The sequence below is a fragment of the Monopterus albus genome, unplaced genomic scaffold (assembly GCF_001952655.1).
Source record: "Monopterus albus unplaced genomic scaffold, M_albus_1.0 scaffold6.1, whole genome shotgun sequence".
NCBI classification, from domain to species: domain Eukaryota; kingdom Metazoa; phylum Chordata; class Actinopteri; order Synbranchiformes; family Synbranchidae; genus Monopterus; species Monopterus albus.
This window is the reverse complement of record NW_018127886.1, coordinates 3394866-3422518: the sequence shown is the minus strand read 5'-3', so window position 1 is coordinate 3422518 and position 27653 is coordinate 3394866. Positions and strand designations below refer to the sequence as shown.

The window sequence follows — 27653 nt, the reverse complement described above, 5'->3', positions numbered from 1 at the left end:
TCTAGTAACATGTCGTGACTTAAACATAAGAACATATTATGGCTAAGGCTACAGTTATACACGTCGTAATAATAATATTAAACACCCTGTCTGCTGACAGTCATCAACTCTTCTCTCTAGTTATCCTTGACCAGATGTACCCTGTAGAAACTCATAAGCATGCCTAAGCATTTAACAGTCTAACTAGACATCCTATCTCCACTAAACATTTCTCATACAAGTACCTAACCAATATCTATCTGACTAAAAATACCTAACAACTGATAATTCCAAGTTCTTTCATTTCTATATCAGAGATCTGACTAGTTTATGAGGTGGGATGAGGTGGAGAGGCTGATAGTGTGGTGCAGAGAGAACAATCTGCTCCTTAATAAATCAAAGACTAAGGAGGTCATTGTCGACTTCAGGAGGAAGAAAACCGACATCTTGCCACTGTATATCAGCAGGGACCGTGTGGAGAGGGTGCCGGCCTTCGGCTTTCTGGAAGTCCATATGAAGGAGGATCTGACCTGGGGCGTGAACACCTCTGGACTGCTTAAAAAGGCCCAGCAGGGACTGTACTTCCTATGGGTGCTCAGGACGAACAACATCTCCCAGAGACTGCTGGTGTCCTTCTATCGGTGCTCCATTGAGAGCATCCTTACATATCCTTACCATATGTGTATGGTACAGCAGCAGCACAGTGACTCAGAGTAAAACACTCCAGAGGGTCATTAATACGGCCCAGGAGATCGCCAGCTGCCCTCCCCTCACTCTGGAAGAACTACACAGTTCCCACTGCCTCAAAAAAACATCATTAAGGACACTTCACACCCAGAGGACGTTCACTCTTTGAACTGCTGCTGTCAGGTAGATGGTTCAGAGCAATCAAATCAAGGACCAGTAGATTTAGGAAAAGTTTTTACCACAACAGCAGTTACCACAGTCAATGCTGGGGGGGTTGTTGTTTATTTCATTTTTTTAGCAGTTAAATTCTTTATATGGTATTATTTCATACGTTATGTTTTTTTTCCTTTTGCTGTACCGACTGGAGGTCACTCTAAAATTTCATTGTACATGTTACAATGACAATAAAGGATTGTCTTATCTTTATTTATACAGCCATCAAGGTGAAATTTTGATTTCCTGATTTCCTACATCATCATAACATTGCTTTCTCATGGACACATCATTCCACCATAAGTATAAAAGAACATACGTGCAATTATATCTGAGCAGCATCTGCAGGCGTTTGCTTACACGCAGCCTGAGAAGCATAGCTGCCGTTTATCCAAAAGAAACAGCAACCACTGAGCACAACAACAGACCTATATGAATTTGAACAAATCTAAGTCTTCAAAACAAAGAATAAAAAAAACAAAACAAATACAAGTCTTAGGGCCTAAAAGGGGTTTTAAGCCTTAAGATGACCTGACCAGCTAAGAGATTAATCATGATCATATCTGTGATTTACAAGCCAAGAAGAGTACAACACTTTCAGTCTTTCATGAGAAACTCTTTCAGATCAAAACGTGTGTGAGTTTAACCATGTGGCCAATCGGGATGTACAAACTGTAAAGGCCCTGAAAATGTATTTTCTCCAACATCGTCATCATCGTTGGTCCTACCCACTCATCTCTGTCCACACACCTTTGTGCTACATAGCTGCCCATGTTTTCATTTTACCTCAACACCCTGACTGAGGCTTTCAGAGGAAGCACACTGGTGATGGCCATGTAATATTAAGTAATATTATTATATTTAGAATTCAGAGTTTCCTGTTTGCATTGCCTTGGCCCTTTTCTTCAAACAGCACTTTTGTTTATCAAGTGGATTTTTTTAAAAATTGTGTATTTTTGTAAATACAGCACTCCTGCTTTTTTCTTATTTTTAGCCTGTGTGTCCACTTGAACAACCCACTAATGTGGTATTCATAACTACCTGAATGGAAATTTTCTGAAAGCTCGGCTGTGATAACCACCAACATTTTGTAAGTTTGTGTTTTTCCTGTTAGTTACTTTGTTATCAAGCTTTTCTTTTTCCTAGCATGACACTGCAATGCAGAAAACACAAATGATCTATTCCTGATACCAAATAACAATTTGTTCTCACAAAAGCAACCAGTGATCTCACAATTTAAAACACCTATTGTCCTGTAAGCAACAAGTATGTCATGTGTTGAACTCTTGTGTCATAGATACCACCTTTCATTTTCCTTCTGAAGACGTCCAACAGAAATACAAAGCAATATTTTCGATGACACATGTTGACTGATAAGCCAACAGTGAAAAATAACTGTATTTTTACCTATCAAACCTGATGTTTTAGCTTGATGCATATCTTTGTAGCAAAGGCACACACACACAGGCAGAAATGTCCCTTCTGGCTAGAAAAGATAGCACAATACTAATGTATCTACCAGAAAAGTTACACATGACTACAGAAAGGACAATAAGAGACAATGAGTAGCTTGTTTGGCCCTTCAGCTAAGACTGTCAACAAATGAAAGACCTTCAGCATACGCAACACTATGTGGTGAAATCTTCACTGAGCAACCTGTCACAATTTGTACAAATCTGCCACCAGCTCTCACATTTCCCAGACAAGCTTTGATGTTAGGTCAAGCATCCCCTGACACAGAATTTCACTAACATACTCTGCTGACCCTCAAGCATCTCTGAAAACAGTGACAAAATCGGCTTGATACATCTGAGCCAAGAGGGACCCGCTTTGATTCCTTCCTGTCATTCCAATCAACACTTTTAGATGACAGAGGGACCATGCAAAGTGTTATAAGCCACTGGCATGGCACCACAGCTGTGTTTCCATGGGATCCCTCTCTGCTCTCATACAACCCAAATGAGAATATATTAATAACACTGCCACCGCGACAAGCCAAGTGTCTAGGATCCAAACTCATTTTCACTGTATCAGAGGGTTCATGCATAATTATCCGCTTCATAGACCTGTGATACTTGCCTGCTGCAAACTTAACATCCCCAAAATTGGGCGGGGGTTAAAAAAAAATCTGCTTCCTCTTGGCACCCTCCTGTCTCTCAGCCTCAATCCCTAAAACAAATGTGACACATCAGAGACATGTGCCATCCTGAGAGACAAAAGCTGCTAGTTCACCCCTGGTCGGTCTTAACCCAGAAAGCACAATAAAATACTGCAAATTGAAATTTCTCTACCCGGTCAGACAGATCTTTTATTAATATTTTATGCTCTTGCACAATGCAAACTAGTTCAATTCAAACACGTTCCCTGCCACACCAAAACAAAAGGACATTTCAAGCATAAAAACCAGGTCAAAGGGTTTGATTCTATGATTAACTAAGGCTGAATAAGATCAGCAGCTACATCAGCTATTTAACACAACAAGAGCAGAGTTACAGGCCATAACAATGCACTTGAATAAACAATAGGTTGGTTACACAGCTTGAATCCCAATTGCTCTGCTCAAGCAATTGTTTCTGACAGACCGAGGAGAGACGCCACACATCCTAATCATCCTGATGATTTCATTAGGCCTCCCCCTCTGCTGCAATGATTGCCTCAGGAAGAGTTCAGATAAAGAAGCATGCCACAAGTTTTCAGACTGACCTCAGGGGACAGCATTCAGTAGCCTTGTGTGCCAGGGATCCTTTCCTGTGAGCATTTGTCACAGGATGCTGGCAGTCAGGTAATGAATCCCTCAGGAGCGGAGTGGCCTGGTTGAGTTAGATCCTCCTAGCCTAGTTTAACAGTCTATCAGAACAAACGAATGGTTACAGCAAGTTCTGAAGCAACAGGGGTTCGGCAAGGTGCAGCATCTTCACACTGATGAAATGAGCAATGGGGGCTGATGAAGTTCAGCATTCATGCTGTCAGGCGGGAGGCTGAGCTCAGTGGAAGAGAGGGTGGCTTTGTCAGCTGATTTCACTTTTAACTGCGTACCTGTGGTGTGTTCTGACATGTTGCAAAAAACCAATAAATTTTTATAATACGCCCTCTGTTGATCTGTTTTCAAATGGGAGCGCAATAAAAATTCACACTACGTCCTTGTGCCTGGTGGTTTTGTTTGACTAAAGTGTATCATGTACTTACCATGATACATTATCTGAATCTGGGCTTTTTATCAAATCACCCTGCTCATTTCTATGGCTTCTATCTCCTCTGGATGTGACTACCTGAAAAATGAGATGCCAAAAAGTAATCTTTTAGAAGCAAGAAATGATTTTTCTCTCACTCTGTTGTGATAAAGGTTGTAAACCTTTGTCAGGGTTGTTAAACCGAAGCGTGAATCTCCTCCCTCTCTCTAATCACAAAGGCAGAGGCAGTAAACTGCGCATTTCCCACTCATTACTAACCTGCTGCACTTGGATGTGCACTGTGACGAGCCAAAGAGAAGCACAGAAATAAAATGTATTTGTTAAATGAAGATCCATGTGTCAAGCCTTTAGGGACCTTGTGGTTTTTGTCTGTGCACACTCATTTCTAAGAATGTACTTCACAGTGGAACCACAGAGTTAAAGTCCCAGCTTCCCTTAAGCCATTGTGTCTGGCTACTCTGAGACGGTCTGTTAAGCTGTGATACAGAGAGGGCACACTGTACAAACCACAAGGATTCACTTTTACTGCTTTGTTCATAATTAAAGCAAAGCACATAGACAACATATGAAATATTCATCAAAGCTGCTTAAATATTAATTAATGAACACAATCATTACTGCCCCATAAAAGGTGTGATAAAGTCTTTAAAATCACCTGGAGACCACCGGGCCTAACCCACTGAACTGTATTCACTGGCATATGTTCGGCATGGCAGATGTACAGTAGGAACAGAGGCCACTTGAGTCTGAAGAACCATCTTATCGTTGCATTGGAGAGCAGCCCTCGCACCTAAGAAGCAGATGCTCTGGGCTCAGCTCAGCGCTGACCTGTGAGCAAACCCACTCAGAGGCATAGACAGGAAACAATGTGTTCTCACGGCGATATGCCTTTATTTTGATAAGGCGCTGTCTGCTCCAGTCCCTCCAGTCTGTCAGGGGGCTTGCTGCCGTACTGGCAGAGGGTTATGAGAATGCCTGTAAGGCTGCACACCGCAATTCAATTCCATGTATGCTGCAATCTCAGACCTTTCAGGCTTGCTAAATCAATTACACAGAGTTGTGGAGCCTGTGCCTCTCACCCACATGGCACCCATTGTTTCTGTTTGCTTCATCTGGATGGGCCAAATACACACTTACTGATATGTGGGAGGAATGGCTGCACGCATGGGTGTGTAGCCCATGTCGTGTTTGACTTTTGAGCTGTCCAGTGCTTGATCGCTGAAGCTGCCCTCAGAGGTTAGACCTGAGTTACTGTAGCAATCTCCATAGGTCACAAAGAAGAACAGGCAGGACCTGATGTCTGCACATCTAAAGCAGACAATGTTTCAAGGGCCAGTGAGAGCTGGAATGATATTTTTTTCTTCTCTGTCAAACTGTGTCCTGGAGCCAGTATTGGTTTGGAGAGACATTAATGACAAACAAAAGAGCTGCAGATCAACATAGCCTGAGGGCATCAACACAGACTGCAGCATAAGGTCTGAGGAAAAAAAACAAGTGTGTACCAAGAGGGAAATAACACAAGTCCAGCTGCTACTCACAACAAATGCCCCACAGTAGATAAAAGACATGCACACACACAACCTAAGCTTCACAGTCCACACACAAGCTCATCACAGACACACACTCTTGTTCAGTTCTTCACACATTATGTTAATTACATAAGCACAGAGTCCTACAATAGGGTTAAATGATGTCCCTCCTCACATCTGAGCCATCCTCTGCTTCACAAAGGTTGACTGACTTGGGACTAATTCATTTCCAAACTAGGCAGCGCTCAGAGAGCACAAACCTCCACCAGAGCATCTCCAGTTCCCCATAATGCCATTAAAAAAAAGTGATCTGGGATGATGACCTGGATCACCACCAAAATGTAAAAAAGTCTTTGGTGAGCCATACCCCACCTCTCCAAAAAACATTCATCAAAATCCATTCAGAACTTTTTTTTGTTAAGCTGTGAACAAACAAACGGCAGCAAAAACTCCTTGGGAGAGGTAAATATATAAGGCCACATATAAAATATATGAAGCCACCTGCAAGAGCAACAGCAATACTGGGTTTCTTGAACTACTTCACAATTTCAAAGTAATGACAAAGCAGTGTTTTCAAGGAGATAAACAATCATTTCCACCTCTAAATAACTGCCTGAGGGAATGGAAATTTAGATGAATACAGATGACAGAGAAAAACGATGGCAGCAGCATATTTAGTTGACAGATCTCTGTCCTGTGGCTGTAGGTACACTCATTTCCGAAATCTCTACAGGATCAGTTTCAACAGCAGCACACAAGGGAACATCATCATGCACATAACACTAATGTATGCATAAGGTACAGATAAACACCGTGGGTGAGGGCAATATGAGGCACAGCTGGGGATGCCATGGAAACATTAATTAAAACCAATTTGCATAAGAAACGTTACAATTGTTCCAACTGTCCTTCTCGACCTATATAAACCCACTATGTGTTGCAGCAGCGTTGTGGCTCCACCTACAGCCCCACCCTATCCAGCGAGGCACTTGTCATCTTCGTTGAATTTTGGGATTTGGGGGCAGAGGAATTCCATTAAAAGGCACTGGACAACGTGGGAGGAAATGTTTACTGCAAATTTTGGTCCTGTGGTTTCAGTGACAAACCAGTGTCGTTTCAGGAGCTACAAAGCTTCAAACAAGGCTCGCTGCCTCAGGGGAAACCTCACAAGCACGCAAACAAACTCTATGAGGGTGACATCTCCTGTGGCACGCGATTTGGCGCGCTCAAAACTCACACACACACACACACACACACGCCGTGGACCCAAGAGGCTCACTGGGGGAGAAGGGGATTTACCTTAAAAGACACCAAGCCCTAAGTCTTTAGGGGTAAAAACGTAAAAGTTTAGAGATGGTCAGATTTGTAACGCGTTGTTTAATTGAGATTGGGGAAATTTATAGACACTGTTGTGATGGCAATGCAAACTAGGCGTTGAATAATTTTTAATTCAAAAGGAAGCCTCTAAAATTTGAAAATATTCCACTTGTATATGTCTTTATAGCAGAGCGATGATTTTACCTCGCCTACTGCGTTGTCATTTTACCTATTGTAAACTTTTTAGGCCTAATTCTTCCAAAAAATGGTTTTGACACATAGTAACGTTAAGGCTTTGAGGGGTTTTTAAGCACTCAAATATTTATTGACACGCCCATCATAATAGAGTCCATTCTTCTCGCGGCAAAACGCATCCAAAGCGCGCACAGCTCCACAAACCTGACGCAGAGATGGCAGCATCGGAGTGGACTCACCTGCATGACACGGTGATCTCCACTTTGGTGGCCGGTATGCTCCCACTGATGGTGTCGAAGTCTCGGACCGTCGCCGTGGCCTCCACTTTGTCCATGACGTCTCCCTCCATGCGCGCGAGACCCAGGCCAGCTCCCGGGGCCGCGCGAGTGACTCTGAACGTGGAGAGCCGACGGTGGAGAACCGGAGCGCAACGAACGATCGAGCGGATACGGTCCAAACAAACCTCCTATGTGCTCTCCACTGGATGAGCATGGAAAGTTTAATGGGAAGCTGCAGCGGCGAGGCGGCTGATGTCTGTAAACTGGGATCACATGCCAGGACGCATCAGCGCCAACTCCGCTGTTTTCCAGGCAAAGAATGAGCTCTTCTGCCAGAGGAGCGTTTGAAAAGTAAAAGCTGTGAACTCCACCCCTCCTGTCTGCATTCTCCTACACGCAGGGCTGTGACTGGCACTCGTTGTAGATTCATGCTATTGATCTGTGGTCCGGGGGTGGGGGGGATCATCATTTTGGTCCAAATTAGTTTTAATGGCCTCTAACAAATGAGAATATAGCTTTTGATTTATTTTCTCCCCTCTCCTTTTAGAACAAGTGGATATGGGTGAAACGTTTTGATTGAACTAAACAAGCAGTTTTCTTTTCGTGCTGGTTTGGTTGAAGGAAGCTCCAATGGGAGTTCCCTGCACAAGTAAAATTACCGCTGACAAAATAAAACAGTCAAACTGAACCTTTACTTGACATGCAACGGATGAATCGTTTATCTAGTGTTAAAATTACCCTTATCAGTTCCAGAGCCACTAGCTCTTCTTAGGAACTGAAAGGCAACTTGGTGCTACAGTGTTTCAGCACCTGGACAGCTCCAAAAACTCCAGCTTCAGTCGCAGCTTCCATTCCTGTTTATTTTGCCAATAAAACGTGACGTTTGTTTTCCCTTGGCACCCATTCATCACTGGGAGACGCTGCCAGGGGAACTCCATCTCCCTCTCATCGTTTTTACGACTGAACAGCCTAGTGAAATGTGGAGGAATTCAACCTGTTACATGAAAAATTCTAAAGAAAACTGCTGTGACATGACAGCAGGTTAAAACATATTAGGGTTATGGTAAGAGTTGGGAGTAGGCATTTAGTTGTGATGGTATGATAAGTGGCTGTATTATGTCTCTGTTCACAGAGATGGCTGTACAACCGTGAGTGTGTTATTTCTCATCAATCACTGGACCAACTACCAGGAAATCTCTGAGAAGGGAACCACTGTGCAGAACAATTGTTTCCATCTTGTAGAGTGCTTTTTAAGAAATCACTCTACATCACTCCCCACGTCCCCTGGAACTATTCACACAGTTATCAGTGGTAAAAAACTACCTGCTCTCACATAAAAACTCTCTCCAAATCATCTACACACAATTATACAGCCAGCCTTGTGAGCTATGCTGTGCACTTAAATTCATAGAAATGTTCCATATGTATATTCACTCATGCAGCCTCAGAAATTACACATGGCCCGTGCTACAGGCTGTCCATCTCTCTCCAGGCACTGTGGGAGGTCTAGCTACATTTACACACCTAGGAGTGGGACTTGAGCTGATTGGGCAATGAGGGCTACACATTTTGGACACAGCTTCATCAGTAGTCATGTTCACTCAGTAATCAGATCCACAGCGGCCCTTAGTTGGTGGATTTTCCGCTCTTCTCAGTGCGCTGTTCCCCACCACCTGCAGAGAGGTTCCCTTCCGCACACACCCCACATGCTATAGCTGTGGTAGGAGTGTAATTATATGAACCCTGTTGTAACCCTCTCTGCAGGGAGTGTGTGTATGTGTGTGTGTGTGTGTGTGTGTGTGTGTGTGTGTGTGTGTGTGTGTGAGCAGTGGTACCACTCAGATCTGCTCAGCATCAGTAGAGGGAGGAGGGAGGAGGTACAATCTCCAACACCGCTCATGGTCTGCAGGGACAATTAGCCTACAGCAACAAGAAAAAAGGTTTATAGTTACTACATTTACAGTAAGTAGTTATGGAGAAGGTGCCCACCTAATGACCCTGTAGACTTGCCTGCACTCTCACACCCACACAAAATTTAAATTAGGGTTGCTGATATCCACCCGTCGCAAGGGGGTTGGAGCCAATCCCAGTTGACACTGGTCAAGAGGGGCTTACTGATAATATTATTAGAACTTTTTCAGAGGGGCTGCTATTAGTATAACTTTTTCTGCTTGGCGTAATAGTTGTAATCAACATATAAATTGAAAATGGTTCATTTCACATATTTGCAACCTCCCCCTGCATGTTTATATTACAAAGATACTGTTCGGGTCAATTAGACCCTGAACAGAAGAGGTGTCTCATGTTTATTTATCAACATCACTTCATCAAAAGAAAAGATTTCAAAATGTTAAAAAAAATCAATGTCATGTAAAAATAATGTATTTTATATGTAGGTCTTTCCAATGTACATTAAAAAAGTTTTTACATGCATTTTTTTATAGAAAAAAATGAGTGCATTATCCTCATTGAACCATAATCTGTGGGAGGTAAAGAACACCATTGCACTAAATAGTGATTGAAATGGTTAGAAATGCTAAAATTAACCTAGGAACATCACTGCTGTTCCTGAGAAATGAACATAACAGGTGGGTTAAGAAAGGGTCGTTATACCTAACACTGACAGCCATCTTGGTCTCTGCAAGCAAACAGGGGGCTTGGGCTGTCCTGTGACTGTATTTATCAGTCTGCATTTTGCCCGTGTAATGGTGTCTATGCGATCATTGGATGTGCATTTTAGGTTAGGACTGGAAAGTGGTGTTGCTCATTATGAGGTCCTGAAGATTTATGACAGCATGGCCTGAGTCCCCTCTTTGGAGCCAAATGATGGGTCAAGCATCATTAAACCTGGAACTCCCATAGCTATGCTCATTGATTCTGTGGCACATTTAATTGTGTATTGGTAAGTGTAACTGATTATTTTCAGGAAGTGCAGTTTTCCTTTGGTACAACTTTGTAGCACTCAGCAGTTTTAAGGAAAAACATATTCTGTTACATTAGGTTGACAGCGGTTAGGCTACTATGTAACACTTTATAGGCCTATAATAAAAATATGATGGATGGGTATATACTATAGCCAATCGATATACACTACTATAATGCTAGTGTGTATATTTAACATTCGTATCCTATCACCTGGAGCAGACTTTAAGAAAACATTTTGCATTCTTCTCAAGAGCTATGGTGAAAACACTGATACTATTCCCGTGTTTGTAGAGTAAAAATGAAGCTGCAGGTTTATCTTAACACAAAGGCTTTCAGTTAATGTCTTGCTAGCAGAGTCCTCGTGTCCAGACTTTGTGTGAAGCTAAGACTTCCTAGGTCTATATATCCATATTTAACAAAAGTGGGATCAACACAAAAAAAAAACAAAAATATGGCACCATACACATCACTATCGGCATAGCCTAACCATAATTTGCCGCAGCTCTTCGCTACATATAAACTAACTTACAGTGCCGTTCACTGACATTACTCAGCTGCTTCTGCCACCTACTGGCAACAACAGGTATCACACTAGCGCCATTTTACAGTTTTTCAGCGACTTTAGATTGACACTGGGTATTTAAGAATATAATGAAAAAATAAACATATACACTAATAAAGGAAACTCCTGCGCTGGTCGGATAACTCTCCGCTGTTTTAAACTGCTTTGCAGCGCTGTGTTAGCCACATTCATGGCCTCAGGGATTTGGTCACATTCCCTTGCAGCGCTGTGTTAGCCACATTCATGACCTCAGGGATTTGGACATATTCCGCCTACAACATGTGGTTTTACCTGTTACCCTGCAGTGCGTTGCTCCTCAAAACGTAGCTCAGTAAACTCAGAGCTGTTTGCAAGCCTCCGAAATAATAATAACCTATTTGTCTGGTATGAACCAAAATTTACACTCAACAATTATTTTCACAAACTATATGATTTGCTTTTCTTCTTCGTTGGTAAGTAGCCTATGCTCGCGCTGCAGTGTTGCCAGATGAGGCGGATGAGGATATCTACAACATTTACTTAAGCAATTATCTGGATATTTGTTCCACTGAAGAAGGTTATGATGTACAGAAAAGCATTTCATGAGAGGGGAGAGAGAGAATTTGCAGCATGTGCATCTGGATGCTTCAGGCATTTCCTATTTAATGAAAAGCCTTAGAATAAAGACTGAGCGCACACAAAACCATCTTCTTTTCTCTGCAGAAAATATTCAATGCATCTCCTTTGAAATGAACATCTGCGAAGCTACATACTGTAAATGTACCGTGAAATAATGGATATGAATTCTCTACATGATTGTTGCCAGTAGAGGAATTTTGTTGGTTTTAGTTTTATGTTTTGTTTCAGTTTTCACCATCTCTGGTGAAAAGCAGACCCTTTTCAAGGACAAGTCTGTCAACTGTGGCAAAGTTTGTGTTCAAGCAGACAAACCTACTGACTCCTGAATGAATGCATTTAATTTCAGTATGTCTCTTTTCCAGCTGAGAATAAATAGCGTTATGATGCTCAGACACACAATTTAGCAGCTGAAGGCAGACATTTGCAGCCCACTGGTATCAGACAGCAACAGTGGAAAATCACAAGTAACATACTGACAGAGGAACATCTTGCAGTTACCAAGATCTCTTCTGTTTGTGCTTTTTGTCAAGCAACTTTTCATTTATCTGCTATTAGGCATTTTTTCAGTGATTCTTTATGTAACTGTTCCATAACTCCATTCATGTTTATTTTTCTCATTTTTAATGGAACATTTTTGGTTTAAACATTTTGTGCAATTATGAAAAGTTCAGTGTTGATAGATCAAGAACTATACCAGTGTTTCAACTGCAGGAACCAGAAACTAAATTTAGTTTCTCTACAATAATTTCAGGTGTGAAATACAGTCCTGGTCTAGGGGTATTACTCAGTGACTCTCCAGAAACTGCAAGGTCTCCAACAAGGAGGAAGACAGAGAACCAAAAAGTTGGCTAGGGCAAAGGTCATAAACAATGGCAAGGAAATAACACAAGAAATATACCAAAAATAACCTTAAGAAAAAAGCTCTGTTCTCATTCATCCATGATATAAATCAACAATGCTCCTGTGCTGAGCTGGAAACCCATTTGTCATTCTCCACTTCGGATGATCCCGTCACTTTGTCAGCGCCTTGGCTTCTCTGAAGACAGGGACACGGGGAGCATTAAATCCCTCAGTCACAATGATGTTCAGGTTACAATGTGAGGAACAGTAGTCATTCTCCAGTCATACATAACAGTACAGAAAACAAATGAACTCATCTGAAAAGCAATGTTTAGTGCCGCACTGCTCCACTGCACACAGAGTTTCATCGAGCATGCAGGGAGCAACGGTGTGAGATTTTAGCTCATTCATCTTTTGTGTGAGAGAGAAAATGAAGAGGTGAGACAACGACAGGGCATCACAGGACAGAACATTTTATGTTGGGGATGTGCATATATGCCTGACAGTTCCAGTATGTATCTACATCACTGTGTAGAGACTCGCCCGTTAACTCATTGAACACCATGAAATATGATGTTTGCAGGTGCTCCCACCGCCATCACTGAAATACTGGAGTGTGGTGACAGGAAACAGTGGACTTGTAAAGTGGAGGTATTTCTTGTTATAGAGTGCAGATATGTGTACTGTATGTTCTGGCTGCAATCTCATGCAGAATTCACACAGTTAATCTCTTTGTGGTGTGAATCTCAGAAAGCCTCCAGTGATAATGAGTGTAGATTATGGTCACAGGTACAGTTGCAGTTATGTAAGTATGCTTTGAAAAGCTCAGGATCACTGATTTGGTCCTCTGTGGTTTTGCTGTGAAGTGCTGCATATGTAACATGGGATAATGCATTCAAATCCTTTTACTTCAAAAGGAAAAAACAAAGAAATCATAGGATTTACCGAGAGCTGTCAAGCATGCAAGAATGATAGAACATTTCATAATTCACAAGTGTGATTGGAAGCTGGAGAAAAAAAGTCTTGCTCATTTTAATAAAAATAATACATGGGGTGTTTCGTCATATCTTCTGACAGATCAGTTGGTTAGGTATCTGTGACAAGACTCTGCTGTTTGGCACACAGGTCTTTTCTCTTCCACCTCACATTGAAACAAACTTTAACTTTAAACTGAGCTTGTTGGGCCAATTGTATTATTAATGCTAAGGTTATAAACCAAAGTGATTTCTTAGTAGTAAAGGTCCTCTCCTCTCCTCCCCTACCCTCTCCATTTCATTTTTATATGCCACCATTACATGTCACTAACTGTGTATCTCCTCTCTCCTGTAGTGTCCTCTCTCTCTCTCTCTCTCTCTCCTTGTGCCTTTCTGCAGGTATACCTGGCTCTGGATCTGTATGTTTCTGATGAGCAGTTACCTGCCACATTAACCTGCCCAGTGTTGGTTTGTTTGTTGTGTCCTGAAGCTTTTCTTTCTTTTCCTCCATCCACTCACCCCAACTGGCTGAGGCAGAAGGCTGCCCACTAAGACCCTGGATGTGTTGGAGGTTTCTTCCATCAAAGAGGGTTTTTCCTCCTAACTGTTGCCAAGTGCTGGCTCTAGGGGGATTTTCCCAATAATACCATAAGGTCTAGACCTCACTATGTAAAATGCCCTGAGATGATTGTTTTTGTGAACTGGCACTGTAAAAATAAAACTGAATTGCACCGAATTTGTCTTCACAGAATTGGAAGGGTTTGCATATATTCTTATTACAAATTACAACATTAAGAGCATCTCTGAGCTCTGCCAACACGTGACATCACTATACGCCATCTTTATAGAAATGTCTTTTTCACACTCTGTTTGCCGAGCAAGCAGATCAGTGCATCCAGTTGCCCTAATAGACAGAAATGGTCCCCAGAGAAGTTATTTGGGGGCTCCTTGGCTGGATGAGCTGCCTTCCTCTGAACACCAACAGCCCATAAATTTGTTAGTGACATAATCTAGAAAAGTTGAGGTCCTTCACATCTGTATGCCCCTTGAGAGTTTCTCTGAGTAGCACGGTGTTGCCACATGTCCCCTTGCTTCACTTCACAGGCAACTCATCATCCACCAGCAGCCTGACCTAGATCCATTTATCCCCACTGCTCACGTCAAATACATATTCATTAGGCTCTCTTAATCATAAGACAGCCCCTTGAGTGGAAGAGAAAGCTTTCTAATTAGCTGCTATCATCCAGTGGTAGCTCACAGGGCTGCGTTTCTCTTGCCTTGCCAGATGTTTTTGTCTCAGTGTGTGGCTGCAGTCTATACAGGCTCCAGACTGGCTGTCACCTGACATATCCGTGGCCAATTGTAAAGAAGGCATTGTGATGAAAACCTGTGACTCTCATTCTGTTACATTATTTTTGGTAAAGTAAATACATGTAAATGCATCTTAGTACTGTTTGCTGGAAGACTCTTGCTGACTTTCATGGTTGACCAAAGGTTTTATTGACTGTAATCTAGGGTTTTGCAATGCTATCTGATACTGATGTCCTCTTCTGGTGATAGGGTTGAGTACTCACTTTGACTGGTAAATTAACTTTGGCATATAAAATTAGTGGAGTGCCCCTTTAAATAGCAGGTTATTTTCAGAAGGTCAGGCAGTCGCCTCACCTATGAAATGAATTCACAAGTATGAAATCTCTCTAAGTGAGCTTTGGGCAATCATCTGAGGTCAAACTTCATAAGGCACATCAGTGTTTTGACAGCTCCTGAGAGGACTGAGAGGATCCTTAAAAATATTATGTAACACAGTCAAGACAATCACAATTTTTAAACCCAGGAATTTTCTGCTGCAAAATAAAAGAGAGCTGCTCCTCTTCCAGGCTGAAGTTTGACAGAAACAGACATGTAGGAAGGATTAATGAAAAAAGTCTTAATATCTTCAAAAGGCTGCAAAAGTGAAAATGTCACAAAAACAAAAAAAGCAACACAAAACTGACAGGTCTGACCTGTTTTCCCCAGAAAGAATTCAGAAACACATTCTTGTCAGCAAACACAAACACATTTTTGAATTTTTATACTTGAAGACAGTTGTTCTCCCATGGTGATGAAGCCATAGCTAATTTATCAACCCTTAAGTTCTCCTCAGCTCTGCAAAACATTACTGAGTCTTTCAGCCCATTGTTTTGGTTTTCTGGCCTGAAACATTACTGTTTTAGTTCACAGTACACCACCTACTCAGCACCAAATGGCAGACAGCCAAAGTTAGACACTATATGGTGAAAAGCCAGACATTTTCCTCAGGAGGTGGTGGAAACCAAAACCAGAGCAAGCTGAGAGTTGCGTTTACAGCTTGTATCTGCTGCTCCCAAGTGGTCAGAAAATCAGAAATTGCAATTTTGAAAAAAAAAAAAAAACTCTAAGATACAGAGCCCAAAAGAGGAAAAACATTTTTCCTCCCTATGTCCCCTCCTGGGCTCTGCACTAAGTGAGCATTCAGACCAAGTGTAGGGGTGGTGTGAGTGGCTTTCATTCACATTTCCAGCATGTGGGTTTCCATTGTGTTTTGGTTAGCCATGCTGCTAACATAGCCTACTCCATGTTAGCACCAATTTCTACCACCAGTGTGTCCACATTGATAGTTTTAAAAAAGTACTGTTTAACATCCAGTACCCTAACTAATGAAAATGCGTGATGTGTCATTATGATGTGTTAATGACCCAAATTCGAAAGTGAAAAGCAGTGAAAAGCAGTGAATGCGCATGTGAATGCACATGTTAATAAGATAAACAAAAAGGTCCTCTTCACGTGGGTGTCCACGTTCCAACCGTCTAACATACGTGAATGGTCATGGCAGCACCTTTGCTAGATTATGCCACCCTCCGGTGCAGCAAGAGTTGAAACAGATCCAACATTTTCACAGCACGGGGCTGCATGTTTTGCCAGAGCCCCCTGCGGTGCTGGTACCGGCTGTGGTGAACACAATCTCACATAGAAATGAATGGAGAGGACTGCATATTTTCACACCTTTAAAACTGAGTCTGAACATGGCCTAATCATAACTTTAAAATCAACCCTTAAACCTCAAGCAGTTAAAATATTTCCTTCTGTCAAGGTTTAAAACTCCATTTGGTCTTCAAAAGATATATATACAACAATGCAAACACTTTTATTACTGTACTTGTGGGAATATCACCAGCATCACATGGCAAACATTAACACCAAGCTAGCTCTCAGACATGCCCTAGTGTGAGACAGTGTCTCATCTATTTGCAAAAACATTCTCACTCTAAAAAATATACACTTGGCAGCTTCCACTGTGTTAGGCTAATATTTATTTCCAGGAGGAAAAAAATCAAAAAATTCCTTCATTATCACAGTATGAACTGCAAACAGCATGGTGTCCAGTGTCAATCAATAAAAGAAAATGAACTCAATTACCTCAGAGGCAGGAAACCTGAGAGAAATGTATCACTGGTTCACGCACCGAATCCCAGGCCACAGCATCATCTAAATTTTCCATTTCCGCTTCTTCATGCAGCAGCAACATGCCCACTAATCATTCTACCTCAGGATGCAAACTGAAGCAATTTAGTTTGTGTTGACTGAAACTCAGCGACTCCGCTGCTCATCTCTAATGAAGTAAGGATGATTTAGATGCTTAATAAAAACTGCCTTAAGTAGCAGTGGCATCACAGCCATGGCTGAGACTGGTGTACAGTCTTTAGGGAGAAATGAAAAGGCAGGCCCTTCTCAGAGCATTTGACCTCATCAGTTTGTTCAACAAGCAGTGGATCTCATCTTAAATGCTGCACCATTGTAGCCTCCTGCCCTTGTGATGCCAGGAGGCGTCGAGACATTCCCCTCCTTCCCCTGATCCAAGTTTGCTTTTCATCGTGGGTGGGAGAGACTTTCATTACAGTGGTTTCTCAAAGCTATATCCATGCAAATCACTGCATATATCCCTTGTGCACTGTGCGCAGTATGGATGGAAATTAATAAACGGCCAGTGATATGTGAACATTGCCACGGTAAGACACAGTGTACCACCAATGGCTCACTGAGGAGAAATAGCAGGATTCCTCCCACACAGAGATCACATGCAGGTGCAGCCGGAGAGACACAACGGAGGACTATCATTACAGCATACACCCACAAATATTATCAAAAGTCATCTGCCAACAAACTAGATAAATATAGAGTGCCATGTTCTTGTTGCATGTGCTCAAATACCACTGATGTAGAATGAATAAGGAGATGATCATCACCTTCAGATCATTGAACCCCCGTCTCTGGAGTGAGCACATACATGTATGACAGCATGATTTATGTGATTCCACAGCCTCTGTGTTATTCGACCCTTGTGGCACTCACATCTACAGTAGATAATGAGGAAACCCTGCTCGCCAGCTGAAGCACCCCCCGCTCTCTGTGTACATGCCCTCCAGTGCAGCCATCGCAGCCAGAGGATGCGCAGAGCAGGATTTGCCATTATGGTTTTTCTCATTACAGGAGCAGCTTGATTTTAGGAGTTGATGGGCATCCACATGTTCACTGGGGCCCGGGGAAGTCATTGCTCTCTGGAAAAAAGAAATTATAATAATGGCGAGTGTGGGTGACATTACAGGCCTGCTGTGGTGCCATTAACGCCAAAGTCTTTAACCCCTTTAGCTATTTTGTACCACCCCACAACCAGCAGCTGCCACTTGACAATTTCCACAGAAATGACACCTTGTTCACCTCCAATATATTCCACTATCAGTCAAGACGTGATGAAGTTAAAGGGATTCATTACTTACTTATTACACTTGGTCTACAGTTTGCCCTTCACACTTTTCAACAACTGACTGCCTACTTTATTACCAGAGTTAATGCAGCCAGCATCTTTATATTCCCTTCATGTAGGCACATAGAATGTGTTCAGCATGCGTTTTGCAAGCAACCTGTAGGCCAGATGACAAAAGGACACACAACTTGGATGCTGTGATGCTTAAATGACAGTTTGTTGCACATATGTAGATACTGTACCTAAAAAAAAGACTAACCAAAAATCTAGGGCTTTTCCTGGGTCAGCAAGTGCCTAATAAAGTTCTTGGATACCTATTCATGCTGTACTGTATCTAGGCACAGTCACTGTTTTATGTGATGGAACAACTCATATTTCCTTTGCTAAATCTAAATCTTAATGCATGCTCATACCTACCTGAAGCTCCAGCACTGTGATAAATCAACCCACAAAGCTAATACAAGGTGTAAATAGAGGGAGAAGACTGGTTCAGTACTTGGTCTACATGAACAGACATCATCATCAGTCACTGTTTCAACATGTTTGATACAAACTCTGTTTGTCTGGATATCATTTATCTGAACATCCTGAAAAGGTCTATGTGTGAGGACGAGACAACAAGACACAAAGGCTTTGTCCCAGTTCCACACTACACATTATTAATGCCAACAAGGTTTAGAGAATGTGTGTATTCATGCTATTGAAGCAACAACATTAGTTGTACTCAAAGGTATGACTATGCTTTTTAAATTCACTTCATTTTTTAGTGTGCTGTTGACGGGCACAGCGCAGTGCACAAAGGATATGGAACAAAGCAAATCACAAAACATTAAAACAAATTACAGATGGTACTGAGACAGCTCTCATAAGAACACAGATAAACAAAAACAATAAAGAATTAAAATCTAGGAAAGACATTTTATTATTTTACTTGAGTATAGCCCATTTTGTTGAGATTAAAATGCCTGAGTGAATATAATCCCCCTTAAACCTTGTTTACCTGTCCAATTAAACAAGTGGTGTAATCATGTAACCTCACCTTTTGTGACATCTTTACAGTAACACCAGGGCTACAGGAAGTCACTGGGCTGAGCCACAAAATAGTCCGGCACATACCCTCACATAAAACCCCAACATACTGTATTTACACTTAATTGTTTATAGACATTAAACAAGATATTTGTTCATTAGCGAGGGGTTTTTTGTTACGTACACCAGAAGGCTACGGTAGCTGCTTCCCCATGTTTCCAGTCTACAGGCAGAGCTAAGTTAACTGTCTGCAAGCTCTGCATAACTCTGAGCTGGAAACGGTGCTTTTTTCCAAAATGCGAAACCCGTCCTTTAAATGTCAGCAGCTTTTCAAATTGGCAGTTAATTATCTGTCAATGTCTGACATGTCTGATTTCTTACATGGTGACAGCAGCATATTTATAGTATGAATATTTCATAGTACATACAGAGTACAGCGTGGAATCAGGGCACAGAAAGTAACGGAGGACATGCTGTAAACAAACAGACCAGTTTACAATCAATGCTGTGGATGTGCAGAGGTGGACAGTAACTGAGTACATTTATTTAATTAAGTACTGCACTTAAGTACAATTTTATGGTATTTGTTCTTATTTTCACTACATTTCAGAGAAAAATATTGTCCTTTATAACTTTATAATCACTGCTTTCATAACTTGAGATACTAGTTACTTTTTGGAAAGATGTTAATAAAACAAAATACAGTATAATCACAAGATTTATTGATCCTTGGAGTAAAATTCACCTGCTTGTAATTTAAATCATAAGTAAATAAGGTAATTAAAATTAGCCCTACCTTTACCAACTGCAACAATAAATGCAATATACACAATAGTACATAAATAATTATAACTGAATAATATGATGCACATCATTGTAAAAGGTGCCGTTTTACACAACACGTACTTTTACTGTTGGTACTTTAAATATATTTTCTGCCAATACCTTTGTACTTTTCCTTAAGTAACATGCAAGACTTTTACTTGTTACAGAGTATTTTTACACTGTAGTATTGCTGCTTTTACTTAAGTAAACAATCTGAGTACTTCTTCCACCACTGTGGATGTCAGAGAGTGGGCTGCATTTGTAGTACAAATCCTTCACAGTCCAATTAATGGGGAGAATTTCCCCACAGCTCTCACAGCAACGCCTTGCCAAGTTTTGCTGCCAGGGTGGGGGAAACTCCTCCTTCCTATCACTTGTGCTACAAGGTTATATAACTGCATCACTTACACATACGTACTCTGACTGAAAACAAACCCTCTCACTGACATGAACCCCTACAAGAGTAGCAAGAATATGTTGTGTGTGAGTCCTACTGTCTGCCCTCACCTCTGTTCAGGGCACCTGACAGACATATTTACGGTGACATTTCAAAAGTGCGCTGCACATCATGATTGAAATTATAGGTGTGGTTTCTTTAATCACTGGAGGACCTTTAATATTATACAAGTGAGAGTATACACAGTCAAAGTTCAGCACCTCAGGTCACTGAGTTAACCATGGGAGGTTTGAAAGAAGAACAATGAGATTCACCCCCTAGAGAAATATTCCTCCTCTTCACACATGCCCTTGCATAACTGCATCCCTTACCCGATATCTCATGCAGCACATGTAAGCGCAGAGATTAAGCTGGTGTCATCACACCAGGAGCAGCTGTGTAGCGAAAGGCAGCGGCAGTGTTTTCACAGTGATTCAGTCTGTCAGGAAGAATGAAAGATGACCCCCAACTCACACACACACATGCGGGTATCGGTCCCAGAAACAAAGCAGTGCATCTGCAAGTTTTCCGTGGAATAAACACGTTTTACTCAGAGATCCAGAATAAAACACAGCGAGGGAGTGACCCCTAAAGTAGATGTTTGAATATGAAAATAATTGTGAATGTTGGTTTTGTGTATTAATACATTAACTCTGGAGGATTCAGAAGCCTCTTCAAAGAACATGACACCACGAAGGATTTGTATACACCCGGGATCCTTCTCAACATCCAAAGACAACATATTCTCCAAGAAAAAAGAAAACACACCACAGGACTTTAGAAAGATTTGTTCAATTTAGCCTCAAATGGATTTTTTAATTTATTGTAAGTGACTCTATAAACACTGTAAATGTGAACAGTAAAATGTATGTTACTTGTCTGACTATCCTCTGTGCACATACTTTATTAACTCAATAAACTCAGTACAATTAATGACATACTGCCCCCTCTTGGACATTCTTGGCTAATAAGAGAATTTTTCATCAAAGCAAGAAGAGAAAAACACTCAGATGCATTTTCTGTCTTTTGATGTGTTCTCTAGTTCTCTAGTTCTCTCTTCACCAAACACACATTCCAAAAATTATAACCTTAGCGGAGACATCAGTTATCCCACATACAGTGGTGCTGGGTCACTGAGGGGGTGAAAGTCCATTGTACTCTTTTCTCTGTATGAAATTGCAAGATGCGCCTGGCTGAGGTCTGGACCTCCTCCTGCTTTTGACTGCCAAACTCGTCAATTCTAACAGAGATGGAATGAAAAAATATCGGCCTCAGAGTCAACTGGACAAGTATCTATGACTCTATGAAGCGGCCGTGCCATAATGAAGGGGAGATGATGTTAGTACGGGGTCAGGCTTCAGCTAAAGGAGCATTGGGTTGTTTTGGGAACAAAAGCTGTTGCTCGGAGAGGAGCACAAAAAAGTAGTAGCTCATCTCTTGTCATGGTCAGACCATCACAGCCCCAGCACTAAGTTCACAGAGCTCATCATCTTTAAACATTGCCGCAGGAGAATGGAGCCACAAGACAGCCGAGGGTCAAGGTTAGTGATGCAGCGCCAGGAGGTGTTCAGAGGGATGTTACAATATGCACAAGTAAAATTAAAACTACTGAATGGGAGGGATGCTAGAAATACACTCAGAGACAGTTCACCCTCCTGGTTGAAATGGTTTCTTAAAATGAAAATAAATAGAGAAAACTGACTAAATCTTATTATTCTCCTCTAACTATGATCAGTGGGCAGCACCTTCCTCTGGGCCAATCATAAAAGAAATCAGTGCCTGAGATTAAAAGACTCTTAACAGTCAGAAGAAATGCTTCTGGCATCAAAATCATTTCCAGTGTGGAGACAACTGGCTGTTTGTTATGAATCACTTGCAGCATTTGGAGCAACTTTAATTTAAAAAAAAAAGACAAACGCATTTTGGCATGAAGCCTCCGCCAGGGTCTGTTAAAGGCACACAACAATGAGTCCTATAAACAACCCAAATATATTTGTTTTAAAACTTTAAAACAACCAATCACATACAATCCAAACCCTGAAAACAGCATATTTTCCAAATACAGACAGACACTTGGATATGAAGGAACATGAGACATTAAATAGTGACACAGCAGAAAGAATCTGCCAGGTTTCCAAAACACATTATGACATACTCAGCTCTTTTTTCTCACCAGCAGACTTTAATCGCATCAAGGAATAATCAGGTGGCTTATGTGATGAAAGCCGGCCATAAATGTAATAAAGCCACCGAGGTTATTAGAACTGCCACAGGTCATTTTACAGTGGATCACACACCTCATATTGGATTATAGAGAGAAATATGATGAGCCAAGGAAGTAGAACTTGTCCATTTACAAAGGACCAAGGGACATTTAATGGCTTGTGACTGAATCCATTTATACACATTAATTCCTATAACACTGACAGTGTGCAGCGGTTTGTCACAGCTCTGTGAAAACTCGCAGACATCTTTTTAAGGAGCACTGTAATTCACTTGTCTGTACATATCAGCCATGTGTTTCCTGGACACAGCATGTACTGAAAAACTTCTCTAGCTTTGATCAGAGGTTACATCCAGCAAATTCAGTGTTAAGAGAAGATTTTGGGGATATTCAAGAATTCAACTTTTTTTTTTTTGGTCAGTCATTCTATATCATGTTTTGTACATGTGATTGTGATACAATTTTGGTAAACTGTCTTCTACTTGTGTAGCACTATTCTATGGATCGAAGAATACTCAAAGCACTTTCAAGCTATTTGTCCATTCACCCAATGGCACTCCGGTGATATCACCAGGAACAACTTGGGGTTCAGTGTTTTACTCAAGGACACTATGACACGTGGACTGGAGAAGCTCAGAACCAAACCACCAACCTTCCAAAGAGGAGACGACCTGCTCTATGTTCTGAGCCACAGCCGCCCCCACTGCACTGTGTATGATGCAGTGATAATATTTTAACTGTGTTGCGTAGGAAGTTTCCACCATGTCGCCCACCTGATCGATACCATTTACTTTTGTTCATTCATTCATTCCTCAGTTTGTTTACCCATCACTTTGTGTTCTGCGATCTGCGGTTTTCAGCAAGCCGAGCCTTCTTCACTTTTCCCTTGCATGCATCTCGAGCTTGTGAATTCGCTGCACTGAAAACAGAACTGGCAGATTGTCTTAGCACTGTTCTGAACTTCAGGGAGGCACAGGCGTTATTGAGCAAACAGATAAACAATCCAGACTCCTCAAGTGTACCAAGACAGAAGAGCTCAGGTATCAAGTTTTTATTTAAAAAGGAGTCCCAGTGTACACTCAACTCTCTAAGTCCTTTAGGTCTAAATCAGCCTGTGTTCTCATATATTAGTAGGTCTGTCTATGATAAAATCATTAAACATATCTCATTCTAAAATCAACAAATTATTTCTCTTTCATTTTTAAACAATAGAATAGACGTAATTACTAAAAAACATTCACCAGTTGACCTTTACTTTTATTTAATGTCACATCTTGTATGTCTGATATTTAACTGAGGCAAATAAATACACAATTCTACAAACACAGACTGTAGAAAGTCACGGGACAACATGTCACACAACCCCTCTGTGTGTTGTGACAGATGCTGTGATGACAGGAGTTCTGGTCAGTCTTATGCCATCTCATTAGCTGGTGGCAGTCACAAAATCTAATCTAGGCAAAATAGTAGAGGCCTGGACAGGGTCCAGCCGGACAAAGGAGGCAACTGCCCCAGAGCCCCTCTGAGTGCCAAAACCCTCAAATTCATTGTGTGTCAGTTGGATTGTGCTAAAAAGATCTGTGTTATCTGGTCCTGTGCCTGATAAATTTGCATTTAATCACAAATGAAGTGACATATTAGCAAAGCTGAAAGTCAGTAGTGTTCCCAGACAGGAGGGCTGTTTGGTCTCAGGAGATTTAGAATTAAGATGATAATAATTAATAATTAAGATGACTTGTTTTGATTAGACAGGACTGGATTGACAGTGGATGTCAGTTTCAGGAGGTCACCACTTCAGATCAGACATAAATATTTCAATAACTATTGGATGAATTTCCATTAAATTTAATGCAGACCTTCATGGTGTCCAGAAAATGAAGCCTACTGATCCTGGCAATAGTCAGAGATTTCCTCTAGCACCACCAGCAGGTCTATTTTTACTTATCTACTTGCTGGATTAGTGCCCCAATGAATGTAAATAAGTCCTGACTTTTCATCTAGTGCCACCATGAGGCTGACATTTGTAGTTTTGAGTAAAATGTCTCAACAGCTACTGGATGAATTGACATGAAATGCTGTACAGACATTCATTTTCCCCTCTAGGTGGACAATGACAACATTCTCAGACTTGTTTTTACTCTAAGACTGTTGTCAGGAGCAGGCAAAGATGGCAGCTAATATTAAACTGATGATATCACAGGTCTGCACAGCATGAGAGATTCAACAGCAGCACAAATTTACAAACAGTGCTCACACTCACTGTTCAAGGAAGGTTTATACAGATTGGTGACAAATGAAAGGAAAAACCAACATAAAGTGTGTCAGTAAGGTGCTGGGCCACCACATGCCACCAGAACAGCTTCAGTGCTCCTCAGCATTGACTCTACAAGTCTCTGAATTCTGCTGGAGGGATGAATGCCATTCTTCCAAAAGATGTTCCCTTATCTGGTGTTTTGATGATGGTGTTGGAGACGCTGTCTAACATGTTGCTCCAACATCTCCCATAAGTGTTCGACTGGGTTGAGTTCTGGTGACTGTGAAGGCTACTGTGTATGATTCACACCATTTTCATACTCATCAAACCATTCAGTGACCCCTCGTGCCCTGTGGATGTTTCATCATCAGAACAACTTTGCATTGATTTGCAGTATGACACTGGATCCCCTCCCCTCACTGTAGGGATCCAGTATTCCAGTTTTTCCATTAGTCACCAGTCTGCTACTGCATTTCCTGTGCTCCTGATGATGATTTTAAAGTAAAACCAAACACTGGATAATATAGCCATCTTTGTCCTTTTTGGAGTAAATGTATTCTTTATGATTTGAGTATTATTGAAAGTCTTGGTTTTATAAATGTCAACATTATACGTCTTACACCCTGACCATGCATTGTCACTGTGAGCATGCATGTTAGCATGCTGATGTTAGCACTTAGCTCAAAGCACAGTTGCACCTAAACACAATAGATTCTTAGTCTTGTTACTGCGTGCATGGCATGTTACTGTTTTACTAATTCAAAAAGGGGAATTCAGACCACATTATTTCACATAGATAGCTTTAAAAGTAAAGTGACCTTCAGTTTTACCTTCACATATTCTGTAGAGGTTAAATTGTACAATTAGAAATTCAGTTCCAGTCTTTTCCCTGTGCTGCACTGCAGTACAAAGAGAAATGTATTTATTTATTTATGGTACTAAAACAATGAGAAGGCTTTCTTCTCTTCAGTGCTTAACAAGAGCTAAAATTTTTAGTGTGGCAGATGGTGGAAAGGCAAAGAAGACAGTGCAAACAATGTTTGAGTCTCCTCAGTAAAGTGAAAAACAAATGCAGCTTTAGTTTATATTCAGGAGTCAGTGGCACTTCTAAAATAAAAACTGTGAGTGTGTCTCAGTTTGTAATAAGGTGAGACAATGGTGAGACAGCTAAACACTCTTCTGCAAATGTCAGATTCTGTCTTTGATTAAGAAGATGCTCTAAAATCATAAAGTCTTTAAAAAGTTTTATTACCTTCACTGTGATAGATTAATCACAAAGAGAGAGGTTTCATCTGCATGTGGGAGTCATAACGCAACAGCACTGCTCTGAGTCAAAAGTATATGGCCATGGTTACCTATAATTCATAACTGAGGGGACTGAATGCAACTATAGTGGACATGGCACAAGGTTTTATGCCAGAGAACAAATAAAAAGATTAAAGAAAGGCATGGTATGTGCGTTTTTGTGTCCATGCCTTCCTTGACGAACTTCAACCATTTCCATCAACACATCTTGACAATACATTCAGACTCTTTAGAAGCTGTCCCATGTATTATGCCTCATTAGAGTAGTACTCAGAAGCAGCTCCCCCAGACTTTCTCCACATAATGCTTTTGATTAGTCACCTTCTCTATATAGTGACGTCTGCTCTCAGTTTCTCTCTGTCTATCATTCAAGCAGAGATTGTGTTTCCCTCTCTTGTACCCCCCCTGGCAGCAGATGACTGTCCCTCCTGAGCTGCAGGAAGCCATCAGGGATCACTCTGAGGAAGCAGGACAACCGCTCATCCCTGAATAGTGTCTCCACACATGGCATAGTGTCATGTAAGAGGCCCTGAAGCTCTTTGTTACCGCCGCTTGTTACCACTGTGACGGACACAGGTGGTGGCGTGTGCTGTCCGGCTGCCCCTGTCAGCTTCGAGCTATAGTCGTCCTCCTGAGCTGTCACAAAAATGTCACAAAAACAAAAACTGAAAAATAATGTGTGTAAGCAATGAAACCATGGAACAATGAAAGCACAAAGACCTTCAATAAGGCTTAGAACAGAGCAGCAGACTAAGACGATTGGCAACGAGAGAGCTACAATGTGCTAAAAACAAAGACAAGACAAAAAAAAAATTCAGTTTATAATAGGCTAAATTCAATCTGTGATACCAGGTTTGTTCATTAAATTTCTCTCAGCAAACTGTTCCCAATGGCTGGAGCAGAAAACATGAATTCTTCCTTCCCCATCTCGGTCTGTACACTGGGACAGACAGCAGGCTTGTGTCTTGTGATCTAAGATCATAATTGAAGATGAGACTCTGTGAAATGAGTTTACAGAGATATGAGGGAAGTTCATCTAGAATAGCTTGATAAATAAAAAATATTCCTGTGACCCAAAAGGATCACAGCAATACGGCCAACTCTGGAGCAAGGAGCACAGTGATGAGTTAATGGTTTTAAGTTGTAAAAAAAAAAAAAAAATCTTAATGCACTGTGATAAACAGGGTCTAACCTGAGGACTTTGTTCAATCCAATAATCTCATCTTTAGTCTCAGTTTTTATAAGGGTTTTAACATGTTGCTTAAAATAAAAATATTCACCAAGCAACACACCAAGTAAAAACATCATTGTGTTTCTCTTGAGTTGTCACATTATCAAACATCTTAAGTTTTTTTTTTCTGTTACAAAATGATGTTAACTTTGTTCTGTCTGATTTCAATCCAAGCTTGAGTTGAATGAGCAGAGAGTGTAGAAAATGAAATGCAAATTTAAATTAGTGAAGTGCTTCTATGATGATGCATATGGTAGCTAT

The 27653-nt window shown here is 41.2% G+C and overlaps 1 protein-coding gene and 1 long non-coding RNA gene across 3 annotated transcripts in view; both read right to left on the bottom strand.

Annotated features, from left to right (window-relative positions):
- cpne5a (copine Va) overlaps positions 1 to 7752 on the bottom strand; it is a 71149-nt gene extending 63397 nt beyond the window's left edge. For both annotated transcript variants that reach the window (XM_020619362.1, XM_020619371.1), the window contains exon 1: positions 7351 to 7752. In XM_020619362.1, coding sequence (XP_020475018.1) covers positions 7351 to 7460 — 110 coding nt within the window. In that variant the 5' untranslated portion in view covers positions 7461 to 7752. The remainder of the gene's footprint in view (positions 1 to 7350) is intronic.
- A 486-nt stretch (positions 7753 to 8238) lies between these two features.
- On the bottom strand, positions 8239 to 11254 carry LOC109969205 (uncharacterized). The gene is made up of 3 exons (XR_002276235.1): positions 11168 to 11254; positions 9225 to 9309; positions 8239 to 8358 (listed from the first exon to the last, which is right to left on the bottom strand). It is a non-coding gene; the product is annotated as an uncharacterized LOC109969205 (long non-coding RNA).
- Positions 11255 to 27653: the final 16399 nt, after the last annotated feature.